General features: G+C 41.2%; 1 protein-coding gene across 2 annotated transcripts in view; it reads right to left on the bottom strand.

The window, feature by feature from the left end:
• Window positions 1–17,571, bottom strand: part of LOC138644800 (aldehyde oxidase 1-like) — a 252,342-nt gene that overhangs the window by 95,419 nt on the left and 139,352 nt on the right. For both annotated transcript variants that reach the window (XM_069733618.1, XM_069733619.1), the window contains 3 exons: window positions 15,802–15,888; window positions 12,280–12,449; window positions 442–559 (listed from right to left, as the gene is read on the bottom strand). In XM_069733618.1, the coding sequence (XP_069589719.1) occupies window positions 442–559; window positions 12,280–12,449; window positions 15,802–15,888 (375 nt within the window). The remainder of the gene's footprint in view (window positions 1–441; window positions 560–12,279; window positions 12,450–15,801; window positions 15,889–17,571) is intronic.

Raw genomic sequence — 17,571 nt, forward strand, 5'->3', positions numbered from 1 at the left:
TGGCCAATAGTTAGGAGAAATGATTGAAATGGGCCATTATGCCCATGTAAAGTATATGGTCAGCTGAAATTGGATGTGTTATCAGATTTATATTAAATAAATCACTGAGACCTGGTGACCCGGGTGTTATTACTTTGATTGGCAGAGCGGCTAATCCTTATTGAAACTTGTCAAGCCTGATATTCGAATGTACAATTAGCAGGACACTTAATATTCTCAGTTTAATATCAGCCAGGAAAACTTGCAATAGGGATTATACAGCCATCCTGATATGGATTTTCAAAGTAAGCACACCTGCCTTCTCGGCTTTTGGATATAATTAATAATGTGTGGAGTTTCTATTGTGAGATCTGGTGATAGATGAACTCAGCACTCAATGCCTTAATGTTAATATTTATAGAATCGTCTTGCATATGTACAGTCATTGGGACTATTATTTACCTCTTCCTCTGAAAATAATGGACCTTGTCCAGAGATGTCATTGGGCCCGGGGACATCCTTTGCTCTTATAACATCAACAACACCAGGACTTTTGAGAGCATCAGATGCATCTATAGACCTAAAAGTATAATTGCAGTTTCATAGTCAAAGTATTTCAATATAAATTGTATTTTAAATTCAGCATACTAAACGGTCTGTCAAAAACATGGACGTAAAGTGGTTTAACAGCTAAACCTAAGTCTCTAGAGTGGCTCCTATTACAATAGCCAAAATGAAGACTGCGCAATATGCACATTGTCAGGATTCTGCTCTGTTGTCTGCACAAGCAGTCACATGACTGGAGCTGTGATTATAGACATAGCCATAACATAGCTCTAAACTAATACCCAAGTAAACGCATGAATGTTACATAGAGATGCATTTAATTAATTCTTTCATATTCTCGCTCGCATTCTTATTACCAACAGTATCCAAATTGCAATGGTAAAAATCATGGACAACTACAGGTCTATGTGGGCTCTTGCAAAATAAGCACATAACTCCCAATATCCATAAACAGTTTTTTAACCCATACAGCATACCATTCAACAATAATGGCACTAGTAGCTCTCACGCTAAGTTCACACTAGGCGTTTTAGCTGCATTTTTTTATGCTAATTTTCAGCTGCTTTTTACAATACTAGAAAACCCTATGAGATTTCAGAAATCTCATGCACACACATTTTTTTTGTCATCAGTATTTTGTGCTTTTCATGTTTTTTTGGATGTAGAGCATGTCACTTCTTTCAGCGTTTTTTTTTTCAGCATTTTTCACACATTGACTTAAATGGATGGTGAAAATACGCTGAAAAAAAAATGCAGGTATCAGGTTTTGCTGCTTTTTTTTTGTGCCAAAAGCTGATTCTATAGAATAAGACTTTTTTTCAACCCTACACTTTATCAGCATGCACAAAAGACAAATCTAGCATCTTGCAAATCTGCAAAAAAAAAAAGGGTGAAAAAAAAACTCAGAATGTGAACTTATCTTAAGAGAATGGTGACATAGATTTTTTTGCTGCAAAATTTTTCTTATTTTTTTAAGATTATATTATGTTTTTCTGTCCTTATACTATTAAAAGAGGCAAAAACTGCAGAATTGTAATGTGTTACAAAAACTTTGAGTAAGGCCTGGGTCAGACCTAACGTATCAAAATATGGTCCGTTTTTTTACGGCTGAGATACGCAGAAAAGTTCCTGAACAGTGATCCGTATTCAATGCAATGATGTGATTTTTTTTCTCCAAAAATTATCAGTGTGTCATCCGTATGGTGAGATTTTCTCGCAGGCTTGCAAAATGGACATAGAATGGATCCTTGGCTGAAATATTCGTGAAAATATATATACAGACTATATATACAGTCAGTGAGACACAAATATATATATATATATACACACAGTATATAATAACTCAAACATGAAACATATTGATAGAACATGGGAAGTCGAGCACTAAATAGTGCAGAAAAACCCAAAGCCAAAAGAAGAAAAAAACAACTCCATATCGCAACCACAAGAGGAGGACAAAGGAGTATGTAGATTAAAATAGTAATATTTTATTTCATAAACAAGATATCAAAAGATTGTGCATATACATACAAAATTTTAAGGTGCATAAGGACAGTAAAAAGGCGGACACCCCCTCCCCCGGTGTGCGTGGCCACTTATCTCAGTGCAAGTAATGGCAGTGAGCTGCTATTAATCAGTAAACATAACCACAGAACATATTAGGTACAAAGGCAGCGCTTATCAGTGAAAAAAGGGGTAACAGGACACTCGGTTGGATCCAGACAAAGAGACCCCCGACGCGCGTTTCGCTTCTTGTAGTTTGCTTTCTCAAGGGGAAGTGAATAACAAAGTCACAAGGACCTTAAAATATGATTGGTCAATGTGAATGTGACCGATCACATGCCTTGTCTAAGCCAATAGAGGCGGTACTCTCAGCGCATGCACATATAGAACGCCAAGTCCTACGTCGGGAGATAGAGTCATGCATCACCCCCCACGAGTGAGGAGGGAGAATCCCCAGTCATGTGCGGGAGGCCAGATTGATGCCTCCCAGACGTGGAACAAGGAGGACATACATACCGCATGCGCCCTACCGCTAGAGTGTCACAGAAGTGTCACTTAACCCCTTAGTGACCGCCAATACGCCTTTTAACTGACCTGAGATATAAGAGACTTATATCCCCATACAGGTGACAATCCAGCAGCTGTCGGCTGTACACTATAGCTGACAACTTGCTGCATCAGCCATGATCAGTGTTTGCACCATCCAAATCTATTTAACCCCTTAGATGCTGCTGTAAATAGTGACTACATCATTATAAATGGTTAACAGAGTGTGGGGGCTTCCTCTTTATCCCAATTGGTGGTCTCAGATCATGATTGTGTGATCCTGATGTTTGCTATGGCAATTCACGACCAAATAGCGGATTTAGAGTCTGACGGCTGTAGTATTCTGTTAAGAAGTTAGTAACATTTAGGTGGTAAAAATACACATTTTCATTTTTCTCATGCCACTTTACATTAATTCCTGAAAATCACCCGAAGGGTTAACAAACTACCTGACTGCAGTTTTCAATATGTCAAGGGGTGCTGTTTTTAAAATGGTATCACTTGTGGGGATTTCCCTATATATAGGACCCCCAAATTCACTTCAAACATGGATAGGTCCCTAAAAAAATACATTTTACAAATTTCCTTGAAAAAAAATTAAATTGTTGCTACATTTTTAAACCTCCGAAAATGCTAACAAAATAAAATAACATTTTGCAAATGGTGCTGATGTAAAGCAGACATGTGGGAAATATTATTTATTAATGTTTTGCTGTGGTATGACTGTCGGGATTAAAGGGATAATCATTCAAAGTTTGAAAATTGCAAATTTTTTTTACATTTTTTTCAAATTTCTGATATTTTTTATAAATGAACACAAAGCATATCAACCTAAATTTACCATTATCATAAAGTATAACGTGTCACGAAAAAACAATCTTAAAATCACTGGGCTTTGTTGAAGCGTCCCAGAGTTATTACCACATAAAGTGACACTGGTCAGATTTCAAAAATTTGGCTCCGTCACTAAGGGGTTAAATACAGGAACCACCAATATTATAAATAATCAATATACTAAGTGTCATTATTTTGGGAAAAACAAATGTCTACCAAAGAAAATGTGCATTTCCATAAGAAGCATAACATAAATACAGAAAACAATGACACTAGATGGTAAGTCCCATGCATTTTTGCTGGGTTTTTTTTTTTAATGCATTTTAATGCTAATTTTCAGCTGCTTTTTACAATATCAGAAAACTCTATGAGATTTCAGAAACTCTCTTCCCACTCCCCTGTAGCAGCGGGATATGGAGTAATAAGGGGTTAATGTCACCTTGCTAATATAAGGTGACATTAAGCCTGGTTAATAATGGAGAAGTGTCAATAAGACACCTATCCATTATTAATCCAATAGTAATAAATGGTTAAAAATACACACATACATTATGAATAAAGTATTTTAATGAAATAAATAAACACATGGGGTTTTACTATCTTTATTGTACGCTCAATCCACCTGACAACCCTCGTCTTTTGAAAAAAAAAGGAAAATAATAAAGCAACAATATCCCATACCTGTCCGCCGTATGGTATGGTGTCCTCTTGGCATTCTCTTGATGAGCTTCAAGAGGTAGTCACTGGAAATGGTTTTCACTTCACAGGTGTGCCCTGTCAGGTTTAATAAATGGGGTTTCTTGCCTTATAAATGGGGTTGGGACCATCAGTTGTGTTGAGCAGAAGTCTGGTGGATACACAGCTGATAGTCCTACTGAATAGACTGTTAGAATTTGTATTATGGCAAGAAAAAAACAGCTAAGTAAAGAAAAACGAGTGGCCATCATTACTTTAAGAAATGAAGGTCAGTCAGTCTGAAAAATTGGGAACACTTTGAAAGTGTCCCCAAGTGCATTTGCAAAAACCAAATAAGCGCTACAAAGAAACTGGCTCACATGAGGACCGCCCCAGGAAAGGAAGACCAAGAGTCACCTCTGCTTCTGAGGATAATTTTATCTAAGTCACCAGCCTCAGAAATCACAGGTTAACAGCAGCTAAGTTTAAAGACCAGGTCAATGCCCCACAGAGTTCTAGCAGCAGACACATCTCTATAACAACTGCTAAGAGGAGACTTTGCGCAGCAGGCCTTCATGGTAAAATAGCTGCTAGGACCACTGCTAAGGACAGGCAACAAGCAGAAGAGACTAGTTTGGGCTAAAGAACACAAGGCATGGACATTAGACCAGTGGAAATCTGTGCTTTGGTCTGATGAGTCCAAATTTGAGATCTTTGGTTCCAACCACCGTGTCTTTGTGTGACTCAGAAAAGGTGAACGGATGGTCCCTACATGCCTGGTTCCCACCGTGAAGCATGGAGGAGGAGGTGTCATAGTGTGGGGGTGCTTTGCTGGTGATAAGAGAAGAAATGATCCAGCTGAAGGCGGAGGTGGTTCAAACTTTGTGAGACTTTATTAGACAACTGAAGGGATAAATTGTTCTTTAAAAAAGTCTTTGCATAGCAAACACCTGGCACACCAGTAAGGAGGATCAACGCGTTTCAACTATGAAGTCTTATTCATGATCATGAGCCTTCAGCTGGATCATTTCTTCTCTTATCTCCATTTGCTGTGGGCGCACACCCCTATCCGTGCTGGGCGTTGGCAGGTCTGGGGATTCTTTCTAAGACCGGTAAGCTGACTACATTTTTTTTTCCTTTATTATTCACTGGGTGCTTTGCTGGTGACACTGTTGGGGATTTATTCAAAATTGAAGGCATACTGAACCAGCATGGCTACCACAGCATCTTGCAGTGGCATGCTATTCCATCCGGTTTGTGTTTAGTTGGACCATCATTTATTTTTCAACAGGACAATGACCCCAAACACACCTCCAGGCTGTGTAAGGGCTATTTGACCAAGAAGGAGAGTGATGGGGTGCTACGCCAGATGACCTGGCATCCACAGTAACCAGAACTAAACCCAATCGAGATGGTTTGGGGTGAGCTGGACCACAGAGTGAATGCAAAAGGGCCAACAAATGCTAAGCATATCTGGGAACTCCTTCAAGATTGTTGGAAGGCCATTTCTGGTGACTACCTCTTGAAGCTCATCAAGAGAATGCCAAGAGTGTGCAAATCAGTCATCAAAGGAAAAGGTGGCTACTTTGAAGAACATAGAATATAAGACATATTTTCAGTTGTTTCACACTTTTTCGTTAAGTATATAGTTCCACATGTGTTAATTCATAGTTTTGATGCCTCCAGTGTGAATTTACAATTTTCATAGTCATGAAAATACAGCAAAATCTTTAAATGAGAAGGTGTGTCCAAACTTTTGGCCTGTAATGTATGTAGATGGATCCGTTGAATTTCTATTAAAATCTGTATTGAATCATATTTCTAAATAAATCAGAATTATTAATACCTCGATTGATTGTGGGAATCTGCGCTTGTTGCTCCCACTTCTAAAATGGTGCGTAATACCTTTACTCTCTTCTGAGCATGTGTGTCAAGCAACAGAGGATTTTGTCACCGGCGCTTCCTGGCGCCTGCGCAGTTGAATCGTTCTTCTTCACCAAGATGGCGCCAAATACTTCAGTGAACATCCGCGCATGAACGGAAGTATTCGCACCTCCCATCTATCCCCTCAGTACTTCCTGTTATGTGCACTTTGCTAATGAGTATGCCGTTCTTTGGCACTATTGAATGAATGGGGCGAGTTATATTTTGTGTCAACTATACACAGCTGTCATTGATTGCCAATTACCGTATATACTCGAGTATAAGCCGAGAGTTTCAGCCCATTTTTTTGGGCTGAAAGTCCCCCTTTCGGCTTATACTCGAGTCATATACCGGGAGGTCGGCAGGGGAGGGGGAGCGGGGGCTGTGTAATTATACTTACCTGCTCCCGGCGTGGTCCCTGCAGTCCCTGGCTTCCCCAGCGCTGCAGATTCTTCCTGTACTGAGTGGTCACATGGCACCGCTCATTACAGAAATGAATATGCGGCTCCACCTCCCATAGGGGTAGAGCTGCATATTCATTGCTGTAAATGAGCGGTAACTGTGACCGCTCAATGCAGGAAGAAGATGCAGCGCCGGGGAAGCCAGGGACTGCAGGGACCATGCCGGGAGCAGATAAGTATATGGGGAGCACAGCGCTGCGCGATATTTACCTGCTTCTCGCTCCGTCTGCAGCATCCTCTAGCAGTGACGCTTAGGTTAGAGGGCGCGGTGACGTAGTCAGTGCGCGCTCTCTGCTGAGCGTCAGTGCTGGAGACGGAGCCGCACGAGGAGCAGGTAAATATTGAAAGCGCAGGCGTCCTGAGCGAAGAGAGGTGAGTACGTGATTTTTTTTATTGCAGCAGCAGCATTATATATGGTACAGCTTTCTATGGAGCATCTATGGGGCAATAATGAACGGTGCAGAGCATTCTATATGGGGCACAGCTTTCTATGGAGCATCTATGGGGCCATAATGAACGGTGCAGAGCATTATATATGGGGCACAGCTTTATATAGAGCATCTATGGGGCCATAATGAATGGTGCAGAGCATTATATGTGGGCACAGCTTTCTATGGAGCAATAATGAATGGTGCAGAGCATTCTATATGAGGCACAGCTTTCTATGGAGCAATAATGAATGGTGCAGAGCATTCTATATGGGGCACAGCTTTCTATGGAGCATCTATGGGGCCATAATCAACGGTGCAGAGCATTATATATGGCAGAGCTTTATATGGAGCATCTATGGGGCCATAATGAACGGTGCAGAGCATTATATGTGGCACAGCTTTATATGGAGCATCCTATGGGGCAATAATGAACGGTATGGAGCATCTATTTTTATTTTTGAAATTCATTGGTAGCTGCTGCATTTTCCACCCTAGGCTTATACTCGAGTCAATAAGTTTTCCCAGTTTTTTGTGGCAAAATTAGGGGGGTCGGCTTATACTCGGGTCAGCTTATACTCGAGTATATACGGTATATTATTGATTTATATAGATGACTGCATGAATATGTTTTAGCAATTCTCCACTTTAACACATCACATTAACTATAGACTATTATACTATGTCTTAATATCATGTAAATTAATATGGTATATCTTAAGTTGTTGTAATTGCTGCTAAATACCTAGGTAATTTGGTTGCCTTAAATGTCATGCACTTGTGCTTTTGTATTGCTTGAGAAAGGTCAACAGCTCAGGACCGAAACGTCGCCATAAGGGCAATTAAATTGCATGTGATTTTCACTTATTTGGTGTGCTGTATCAATTTTTTATTAATATAAATAGATAATGGATAGATATTATTATTTTTATTATCTAATATATAAAGCTGAATGTGTGTGTGTGTATGCATGTATATATGTATGTATGTATGTGTGTATGTACTGCAGTGCCCTGAAATGGAAAGATGAACCATCAGGTTTATGTTGTGCAAATGGCAAGATAAAACTTCCACCTCTCCCGTCACCACCAGATCCCCTAAAGTCTCTGATGACAGGTGCCAGTACAATATCAAGGCATTTCTTGGACAACATCAGGAAGTACAACTCCTGCTTCCAAATGACATCATTTGGTGCAACAAAATAAATGTTTACAACAGGATTTATGCCGACATTTAAAGTTCAAGGACAGGTTTACCACTCAATTGGCTCACTGCTTCCATTACAAGGAGAAGAACCTCAATTTCTTCCACTCTTCTTCATGGAAAATGCAGAAGCAGAGGCTCAGCGGAGATGCTCTTTAATTCCTAACACTTGCCTTGATATTGTCACTATTTTGTAGCAGTTCCTTCACTCCAACAATCCATATGTTCAACTTTTCAAGACTGCACTTGAATGCATGCCAAATGACGATTACAAGGTTGTCATTCGAGCTGACAAAACGACACAAAGTGAACATCAGCGACGTTTCAACGCTCCCACATTTGATTTTGGTAATGATTTTCAAAGCCGTGACATTGTGCTTCAGAAAAGGAACAATAGTTTGCAACGTGTAGCAGAAACTCACAGGTCCTATGCTGGTCTGCAATATCCGGTCATCTTTTGGCAGGGACAGGATGGCTATCAATTTGGAATACCTCACAGATCCTACAACAGGCAACTCTTCAGGAAAAAAGTGTCTGCCATGGACTTCTATGCATATAGGATCATGACAAGATTTGCAGAGGAAAATCACATCTTGAAATGCAAACACCTCTTCCACCAATTTATTGTTGACAATTGACATGTATGCAAAGATTGAGAGTTGAACGTCTTTTATATATCCGACTAAACCAAAAGAAGCTCAGGGCAGAGGAATATATTCATTCACCTTAGAGATGCTGTTGCAAATGATGCTGATCCAAAAGAGTTGGGGAAAATGGTTATTCTTCCATCAACTGTCACTGGAAGCCCACGACACATGCATGAATACACACAGGATGCAATGGCTTATGTGAGAAAGTATGGCCGTCCAGATCTTTTCATCACCTTTACTTGCAATCCTGTCTGGGAGGAAATTGGAGGGCACCTGTTGCCGGGCCAAAAAACAGTGAATCGCCATGACCTTATTGCTCGGGTTTTCAAACAGAAACTTTCAAAAATGAATAATCTCATCACAAAATCACATATTTATGGTGAGACGCAGTGCTGGATGTATTCAGTTGAATGGCAAAAAAGAGGCCTTCCTCACGCCCACATCTTGATCTGGCTGAAGCAAAAAATACAGCCTACCGAAATTGACAATATCATCAGTGCCGAATTGCCAGACCTTCAGATTGACCCATTGCTGTTTGACACCATCACAAAAAACATGATCCATGGTCCGTGTGGAAGTCTCAACAAAAAAATCTCCCTGTATGATTGATGGCAGGTGTTCAAAGCATTACCCACGATCCCTGGCCCAAGAAACCCAAAGAGGACAAGATAGATATCCAGTCTACCGAAGAAGAAAGCCAGGGGATGGTGGTTTCACAGCAAGAGATAGAAATTGACAACAGGTGGGTAGTGCCTTACAACCCTTTGCTCTCAAAAATCTTCCAGGCCCACATAAATGTCGAATCTTGCCACTTTGTGAAATCAATCAAGTATATCTGCAAATATGTCCACAAAGGAAGTGATCAAGCAGTTTTTGAACTACAGAAAAATGGACCTATTATTGACGAAGTGGAGGCATTCCAGATGGGCAGGTACATAAGCAGCAATGAAGCTGTTTGGAGAATACTAGGATTCTCCATTCATGAGAGCTACCCATCAGTTGTGCATCTGAGTGTGCACTTGGAAAATGGACTGAGAATTTACTTTAACCCAGCAAACTTGCAGCAGTAGCTCCTAACACCACCTAAGACCACCCTCTTGGTATTTTTTGAGCTGTGTCAACAAGACCCTTTTGCAAAAACAATTCTCTACTGTGATTTACCAAAGTACTACACTTGGAATGCCTCCAGAAAAACACTGGAACGGAGGAAACAGGGGCTTGATATTGAAGGCTATCCAGGGGTGAAAGCAACTGATATGCTTGGTCGCGTCTACACTGTTCATCCGTCAAATGCAGAGTGCTTCTACCTGCGCATGTTACTTCATGTTGTCAAAGGCCCTACATCATTTTCTGACCTGAAGATCGTTGGAGGCCATGTGTCTAAAACATTCAAGGAAGCTTGCCCTGACCCTCAGTGGAGAAGCAGCCACACAAACCCCAAAGCAACTAAAACACCTCTTTGCTATTATTCTAACAACCTGTAGCAATTCAAATCCTCTTGAGATTTGGACAAAGTACAAAACTGATCTCAGTGAGGACATCCTCATGCAGATTAGAAGGGAAAATCCTCAGCAACTCATCAACTTCACTGAGGAAATGTTCAATGAAACTTTAATGCTCCTTGAAGATCAGTGCATAGCAATGTCAGGAAAAGCCTTACAGTTGCTTGGCTGGCCTGCTCCAATAAGAAATCCTGAAGGCATCCAAATGTGTAGGGAGATTTTCATAGAAACAAACTACAATATTGATGAACTGACAGCATTTGTGTCTCAGAACGAGCCAATATTGGTACCAGATCAAAGAGATGCCTATGACAACATTTTAAGTTTCAGTGAAACCAACAAAGGTGGGATTGTCTTCCTTGATGCTCCAGGTGGAACAGGAAAGACATTTGTAATCAACTTGCTCCTGGCAAAATTTCGACAACAAAAAAAGATTGCACTTGCAGTGGCATCTTCTGGAATTGCAGCTATGCTTTAAAAAGGTGGCAGGACAGTACATTCGACATTCAAACTACCACTTAACCTGTCTCATAGTGACAGCCCCGTGTGTAATATTGCCAAGGGATCAGGACTGGCCAAATAACTTAAAAAATACAGTGCCATCATTTGGGATGAATGCACCATGTCACAGAAAAGGGCTCTGGAAGCAGTGGGCAAACTGCTGCAAGACCTGCGTGGCAACAAATATATCAGGGGAGGAGTAGTTGTGGTTTTGGCAGGTGACTTCCGCCAAACACTACCTGTTATTCCAAGATCAACCCCTGCAGAGGAACTCAATGCCTGTCTCAAAGCATCGTACCTTTGGAGAAAAGTAAAGAAAAGTCACTGAACACAAACATGAGGGTCTACATGACAGGTGATGTTTCTGCTGGACTGTTTTCGAGCCAGCTGTTGACTATTGGAGATGGCAAGGCACCAGTAAACTCAACCACTGGACAGATCACCTTCCCAAGCAACTTTTGTTGCATTGTGACTTCCATTGAGGAGTTGAAAGTAAAGGTTTTTCCAAACATTCAACTCCACTTCAAAAATTCTGGCTGGCTGTGTGAAAGGGCTATTCTAGCTCCCAAAAATGACAGCGTCAACAAGATCAATCTTCAAATTCTAAATCTCCTTCCAGGTGTGTGCACAACCTATAAGTCAGTGAATACAGTAATAGACCCTGCTCAAGCATTATTTTATCCAACTGAGTTCCTCAATTCCTTGGAGCCACAAGGACTTCCTCCTCACAACCTCTTTCTAAAACCTGGAGCACCTATTCTGCTATTGAGAAATTTGGATCCACCAAAGCTGTGTAATGGAACAAGACTCTTGATTAAGAACCTGTTTCCACATGTAATTGAGGCAACCATTTTGACAGGATGTGCCACAGGAGATGATTTCATTCCAACAATTCCTCTCATTCCATCTGATTTGCCTTTTGATTTTAAACGCCTCCAGTTTCCTGTTCGACTGGCATTTGCTATGTCCATCAACAAGACTCAGGGACAGTCCTTGAAAGTAGTTGGAATCGATTTACATTTTCCATGCTTTTCTCATTGTCAACTTTATGTGGCCTGTTCAAGAGTTGAAACAGCCAAAAATCTGTTCGTCTTTGCACCTGAAGGAAAAACTAAGAATGTCGTTTATCAAAAGGCTCTCGAATAAGTAGTAGAAGATTACTTCACATTACTTGGCCAATTTAGTTAAATCTGTGTGGAATATCTCTGATGTTGAAATTTATGTTGTGAAATGCTTTTATTAGCTTAGTTTTTGCCTTTTAATAATTACATTTCTATCTATTTGTTTTGTGGTTTTTGTGTGCAGAATAAATTTTTGCTAACACATTCTATTTTGCAAACAGCAGTTATTAACCCGGGCGAAGCCGGGTAGTACAGCTAGTTATTACATATTATTATTCCCACGCACACAGCATCTTATTTGAAGCATCATCTGAAATGACAGGTACCCTTTCACTTTAACGCCTCTGTTTGTGGTTAACTTGCTTTAGAATTTGACATCTACTTACACAATCTTTGCATGGGCTTTTGTGCTGGTAGCAAAGGCTATGAAAAGTTCTTCATCCACAGTTGGCATGTCATCCACGTATACTGCTTCTCCAGTTGCCTGCTTAATGCCAGACTGATGTATTATTGGGCGCCCCACGGGGTCGTCACCTGGTTGATTGGATTTGACTTCCTATATAATACACAGAAAAGTATGATAGTGGTAATATAGAAATAATCATTACAGCATTTTGGTCAGGTAATTCACACTTCCTGAACTACAGCGGCATGGATCAGCCGAGACAGGCTCCCTCATTGCAGTCAGTTACCGTGATCCAGAGAAACAGTTTTATAATGAGTCGGGAATCCTGTATGATGTGACAGTGGTCATACTAGTGTAATAATGATGTGGATCTTATGACCATACATACATAATCGAGATTTAAAGGTCCCAATGCCATTCAAGCCTGCTTCTAAATGCCACATGACATGTGAACAGTCCCATGGACAATAATGGGCATGTCTATTTGTAAAAAATAGGGATAGAACACATACATGAAACAAAGATGTCTTCTTCAAGGCCTTAGGCCATGTTCACATTTGTAAGCTACAAATAAGAGGGGATCAAAAATGTATTGACGATCGTCTGTTTTTCATCTTGAAAAAAGAGATGATTTTCCCTTTGCATTGTTATCACCTGTATGACCATTTTTGACATCCACAGTTTTTATACATCAATAATTACAAAATTAAACAAGATCGGCTATAGGTTTCCTATGTTGATAATTGCAATGGATCCGTTAAAATGGAAGCACTATGGATGGTCTTTGTATTGCATCGTTTTCTGTGCACACACTGAAATGCATAAGTGAATCTCATGTGAAACCAGTGCATGGTGGAATCATTCTCACATATTGTAGCTCCTTGTGCAGAACTGCGGTGATTCCGCACACATAGGAATGCATTGATCTGCTATGCCCACCATGCGCAAAGTATGCGAATCATGTGTGGATGGTACCCAGAGCGGAGGAGAGGAGACTCTCCTCCAGGCCCTAAAAAAGAATTAAAATAAAAAATAGTTATATACTCACCTTCTGGCAGCCTCCGGATCCAGCCCAGGCCTTAGCGATGCTCCCAACAGCTCCCGTTCCAAGTAATGCCTTGCGACAATGACCTGTGATTACGTAGTGGTCTCGCGTGATGCTACGTCATCTGGGGTCATTGTCACGAGGCATCACTGGGAATGGGAGTTGCCGGGAGCATCGCGAGGATCGGGAAGGCTGCGGGGGCCGCCGGAAGGTGAGACTATCATGATTTTTTATTTTTTAATTATTTTTTAACACTATGTTTTTAACGCTATGTTTGACAAGTGTGACCAACCTGTCAATCATTTTTCCAAGCGATGCTACAGATCGTTTGGAAAACGCTAGCATTCTGCAAGCTAATTACGCTTGCAAAAGGCTTGTGTTTAGTGGAAATCCGCATGCCAATTCTGCATGAGTTTTACCGGCGGCAGGGAGTTGCGGAATTGCCGCGGAAATTTCCGTGGCAATTCCGCAACGTGTGCACATAGCCTTAATGTCAGCAGAAAACAGGATTATACGAGTAAATGCGATAAGCCTGAATATTTTTCATGTTTTTTCATATGCAGGACTGAGTGAGTGGAGGTAGATCAGCCCCTTGCAGTCTCACCCATGTCATGTGCTGAGAAGTGTGTTTGTGACAATACTTAATGTACTGTCACTTGACAGAGCACTACCGGAGTTATCCTTTAATTGACGGTTACTCTTTAAGCGCATTCCTGTTGTGTGAACAGGTGAAATAATAAGTCAGCTGCTGATTATACAATCAGGTGACTGGAGGAGAATATCGCCAAGTGGATTGGTAAGTGAATGATTATGGGACCTTTTAAGTTAATGTAAAAACATAGCACTATTGTGCCTGCTTCTATGTAAATCTCTGTGTATATGTCTGCCTTGCGGAAAGAAGTGTGAGCAATGGGCCACTGAAGACACAATGTCATCTCCAAAAATCGAATGAGCCGGGAGCATTGTGTAATCTTTCACACAGCTGAAATTGTTCATGTGCACTATGCCACTGCTAATTTCCGCCTTTGCAATTACTTGTGTTCTGCTAAGAGGAGGGCTATGCAAGAATAAAGATATTTATAACATTCATCACCACAACCAATGGCTATTAATTGGGAAATAGGCACGATTCTAGGTATTAGTCTTGGCTAATATTTTTTACTAGATTGTGGCCCGATTCTAACGCATCGGGTATTCTAGAATATGCATGTCCCCGTAGTATATGGACAATGATGATTCCAGAATTCGCAGCAGACTGTGTCCTTCGCTGATTGGTCGAGGCAACCTTTATGACATCATCGTCGCCATGGCAACCATTATGACATTATCGTCGCTGTGCCCGTTGCTGATTGGTCGAGGCCTGGCGGCCTCGACCAATCAGAGACGCGGGATGTCTACTTCCTTTATGACATCATCGTCGCTGTGCCCGTTGCTGATTGGTCGAGGCCTGGCGGCCTCGACCAATCAGAGAGCCGGGATTTCCAGGATAGACAGACAGACAGACAGACAGACAGACAGACGGAAAAACCCTTAGGCAATTATATATATAGATGATCAGTTCTTAGGATAGGTCATCGGTATCAGATGAGTGGGGTCTGACAACCGGCACCTCCTCAGATTGGCATTTGTCAGCTATGGAGTCACCCAGATGTAACAGTGGGTGGGATCGAACAGCACAGCTGTGTACATGGTGTAGTCACCACTGCCGAGAGCTGCAGTTCAGAACCTATTCAAGAGCTGATAACAGCTGATCCGACCTCCCCTGATCTGATAATTATTATTATTATTTATTATTATAGTTGAAGACTTATCTTCATTACACCGTGCAGCCATTTATTACAGATTTGTCTGTCTTGAACATCACAAGAAAAATGGAGAGATCTTCTAGTTAGTTGACATGTTCCAAAAAGATACATTTGTTACAAACTAGAAGCGATAAAGTTAATAAATCTTCCCACCTGATTAGGCTAGATTTACAGGTCTTTCTCATTTGTGCTTAGGGAGACACATTTCAGATAAAGGCCACCATACACTTTAGTTAGCTGCCAATGAACAATGGTTCGGCAGATCGTTTGGCAGGCAACTACCTCACCAACTCCGCCATACGCCGAGTCCTCCTGTGTTCTCTATGAGTGGGCCATGTAGCTGATCCATAGACAACAAACGGATCGGCAGCCTGAAATTGGACATGCTGGATCTTTATACCTCCAACAATCATCTATCCAGTGCCCCCATACACATTAGACTGTTGGCCTAACCCATTGATATTGGGGGGTTCAGATGACTTTAGTCTAAAGTGTATGGGATCCTTAAAACCTAGATGCCTGTAATAATAATAATAAGGGATTTTATACCTGATTCATTCTGCCTGTCAATTTGCAGCATAACTCACCTGATAGGTTCACTTTGTACATTTTATGTTAGAAAGAAACTAAACCTGATTCTCTAAAATGTTACCTGGAAAATCTGTAACGTTTTTGGTACTTTTGTCTCAAAAGATTTGATGGCGCTGAGATGCTCTGGTGCTTTCACAGAAGATGTGATCTACAAATAAAATATCAGGAGTGATTGACAAATAATAAATATCTTACGTGCAAACACAGACTTCAGGTTCAAACTATGTAAAACTGAAAAGAAATACAACAGAATTCTTAGTGACATTTTTTTTTTTTTCACGTACTGATAAGAACTGAAGCCACCATGGTGGAATATGAAGGTTTCCAAAAGTCTGACATGTGCCTGATTGGAGAGAAGTCATAATAACTGTAGGGAAGCAATCTAAAATTAGGATGCAAAAATATATTTACACCTATAAATGCAATAAAATGGCCCTTGCTGGCAAAATGATACAATATATTGTGTTTAGAGCAGGGGTTAAAGGGGTGGCACATGAAAAAGAAGCTCAAAGACACCAAAAAGAAAATTCCGATGTGGAGCACAGTTTCTTCAGGCTTAAAATATGTAAAAAGTGTATCTGCTTACTTTATTTGTGTTGAAATGCAATGGCCTCGATTCATTAAGATGGAGTTTTTTATTCTTGTCTTAATGAATTAGGCGCATCTTATTCCATTGCTCTCTTCATTAAAGGGAACCTGTCACCCCCAAAATCGTATATGAGCTGCGGCCACCGCCAGGGGCTTATCTACAGCATTCTGGAATGCTGTAGATAAGCCCCCGATGCAACCTGAAAGATGAGAAATAAAGGTTAGATTACACTCACCCAAAGGGCGGTCGCGCTGCGGTCCGGTCCAATGGGCGTTGCGGTCCGGGTCCGGCGCCTCCTATCTTCATTCAATGATGTCCTCTTCTTGTCTTCTTGCGCAGGCGTACTTTATCTGCTCTGTTGAGGGCAGAGCAAAGTACTGCAGTGCACAGGCACCTCTCTGACCTTTCCTGGCTTGTATAGGGCGCCAGTCACACAGGTACTGGCAGCGCACAGTGATGGCTCACAGCTTATTAGTGATGCTTATATTACATCAGGCTCGCTGCCCAGCAGTATATAAGGACTATAAACATAAGGATGAATGACCTCGAGGAGATCAAAACATCCAACACCGCGGAGACACCATCACGTGTTTCTCAACGCAGTGATCCAGAACACTGCCCCATCCCTTATGGGAAATATGCAAATGCATGTAGAAAAGCCGCAGAGACACCATCACGTGTTTCTCAACGCAAGCAATAAATAGCCAGGTCTTTCACCGGGAAGGAACAACCACGGGAAGGGCAACATCCAAAAAGGAAAACCACCTATGCCGAAACATGGTATCCATCCACAGACAGCTGTTTCGGGGTATTTGCCCATCATCAGTGTGGAGTAGGAAACTGGCTATTAGGAGCAGTAGGGATTTACTGATAGGGTATTCAGATTGTGAGCGCATAATAAATAAGGATTTAGAGAGTTATGCTGGCGCTAGGTGAGGATGGATATGGAAGAAGTAGCGGACTATGCAGGACTGCAGCACCAAACTCTTCTCGCTTGGTTCTCCAAGCAGGTTACGATAACTGAAGATCTAGTAGGGGCAGTAGTGTGGTATCCACCGAGTAAAGAAGTCACTTACCAATTGTAGGCATGATTCCTTTATTAGAAGATTCTTAAAACACACCAACTGTTTTTTGGCTCGAGACGAGAGCCTTCGTCAGGATTATACAGAACTGGTGTGTTGCGTGGGTTATATAGTAGTAGCAGGCTGAAAATGTCACAATTACACATGTGATCATCATGTA

The sequence above is a fragment of the Ranitomeya imitator genome, chromosome 7, assembly GCF_032444005.1.
Source record: "Ranitomeya imitator isolate aRanImi1 chromosome 7, aRanImi1.pri, whole genome shotgun sequence".
Classification (NCBI taxonomy): domain Eukaryota; kingdom Metazoa; phylum Chordata; class Amphibia; order Anura; family Dendrobatidae; genus Ranitomeya; species Ranitomeya imitator.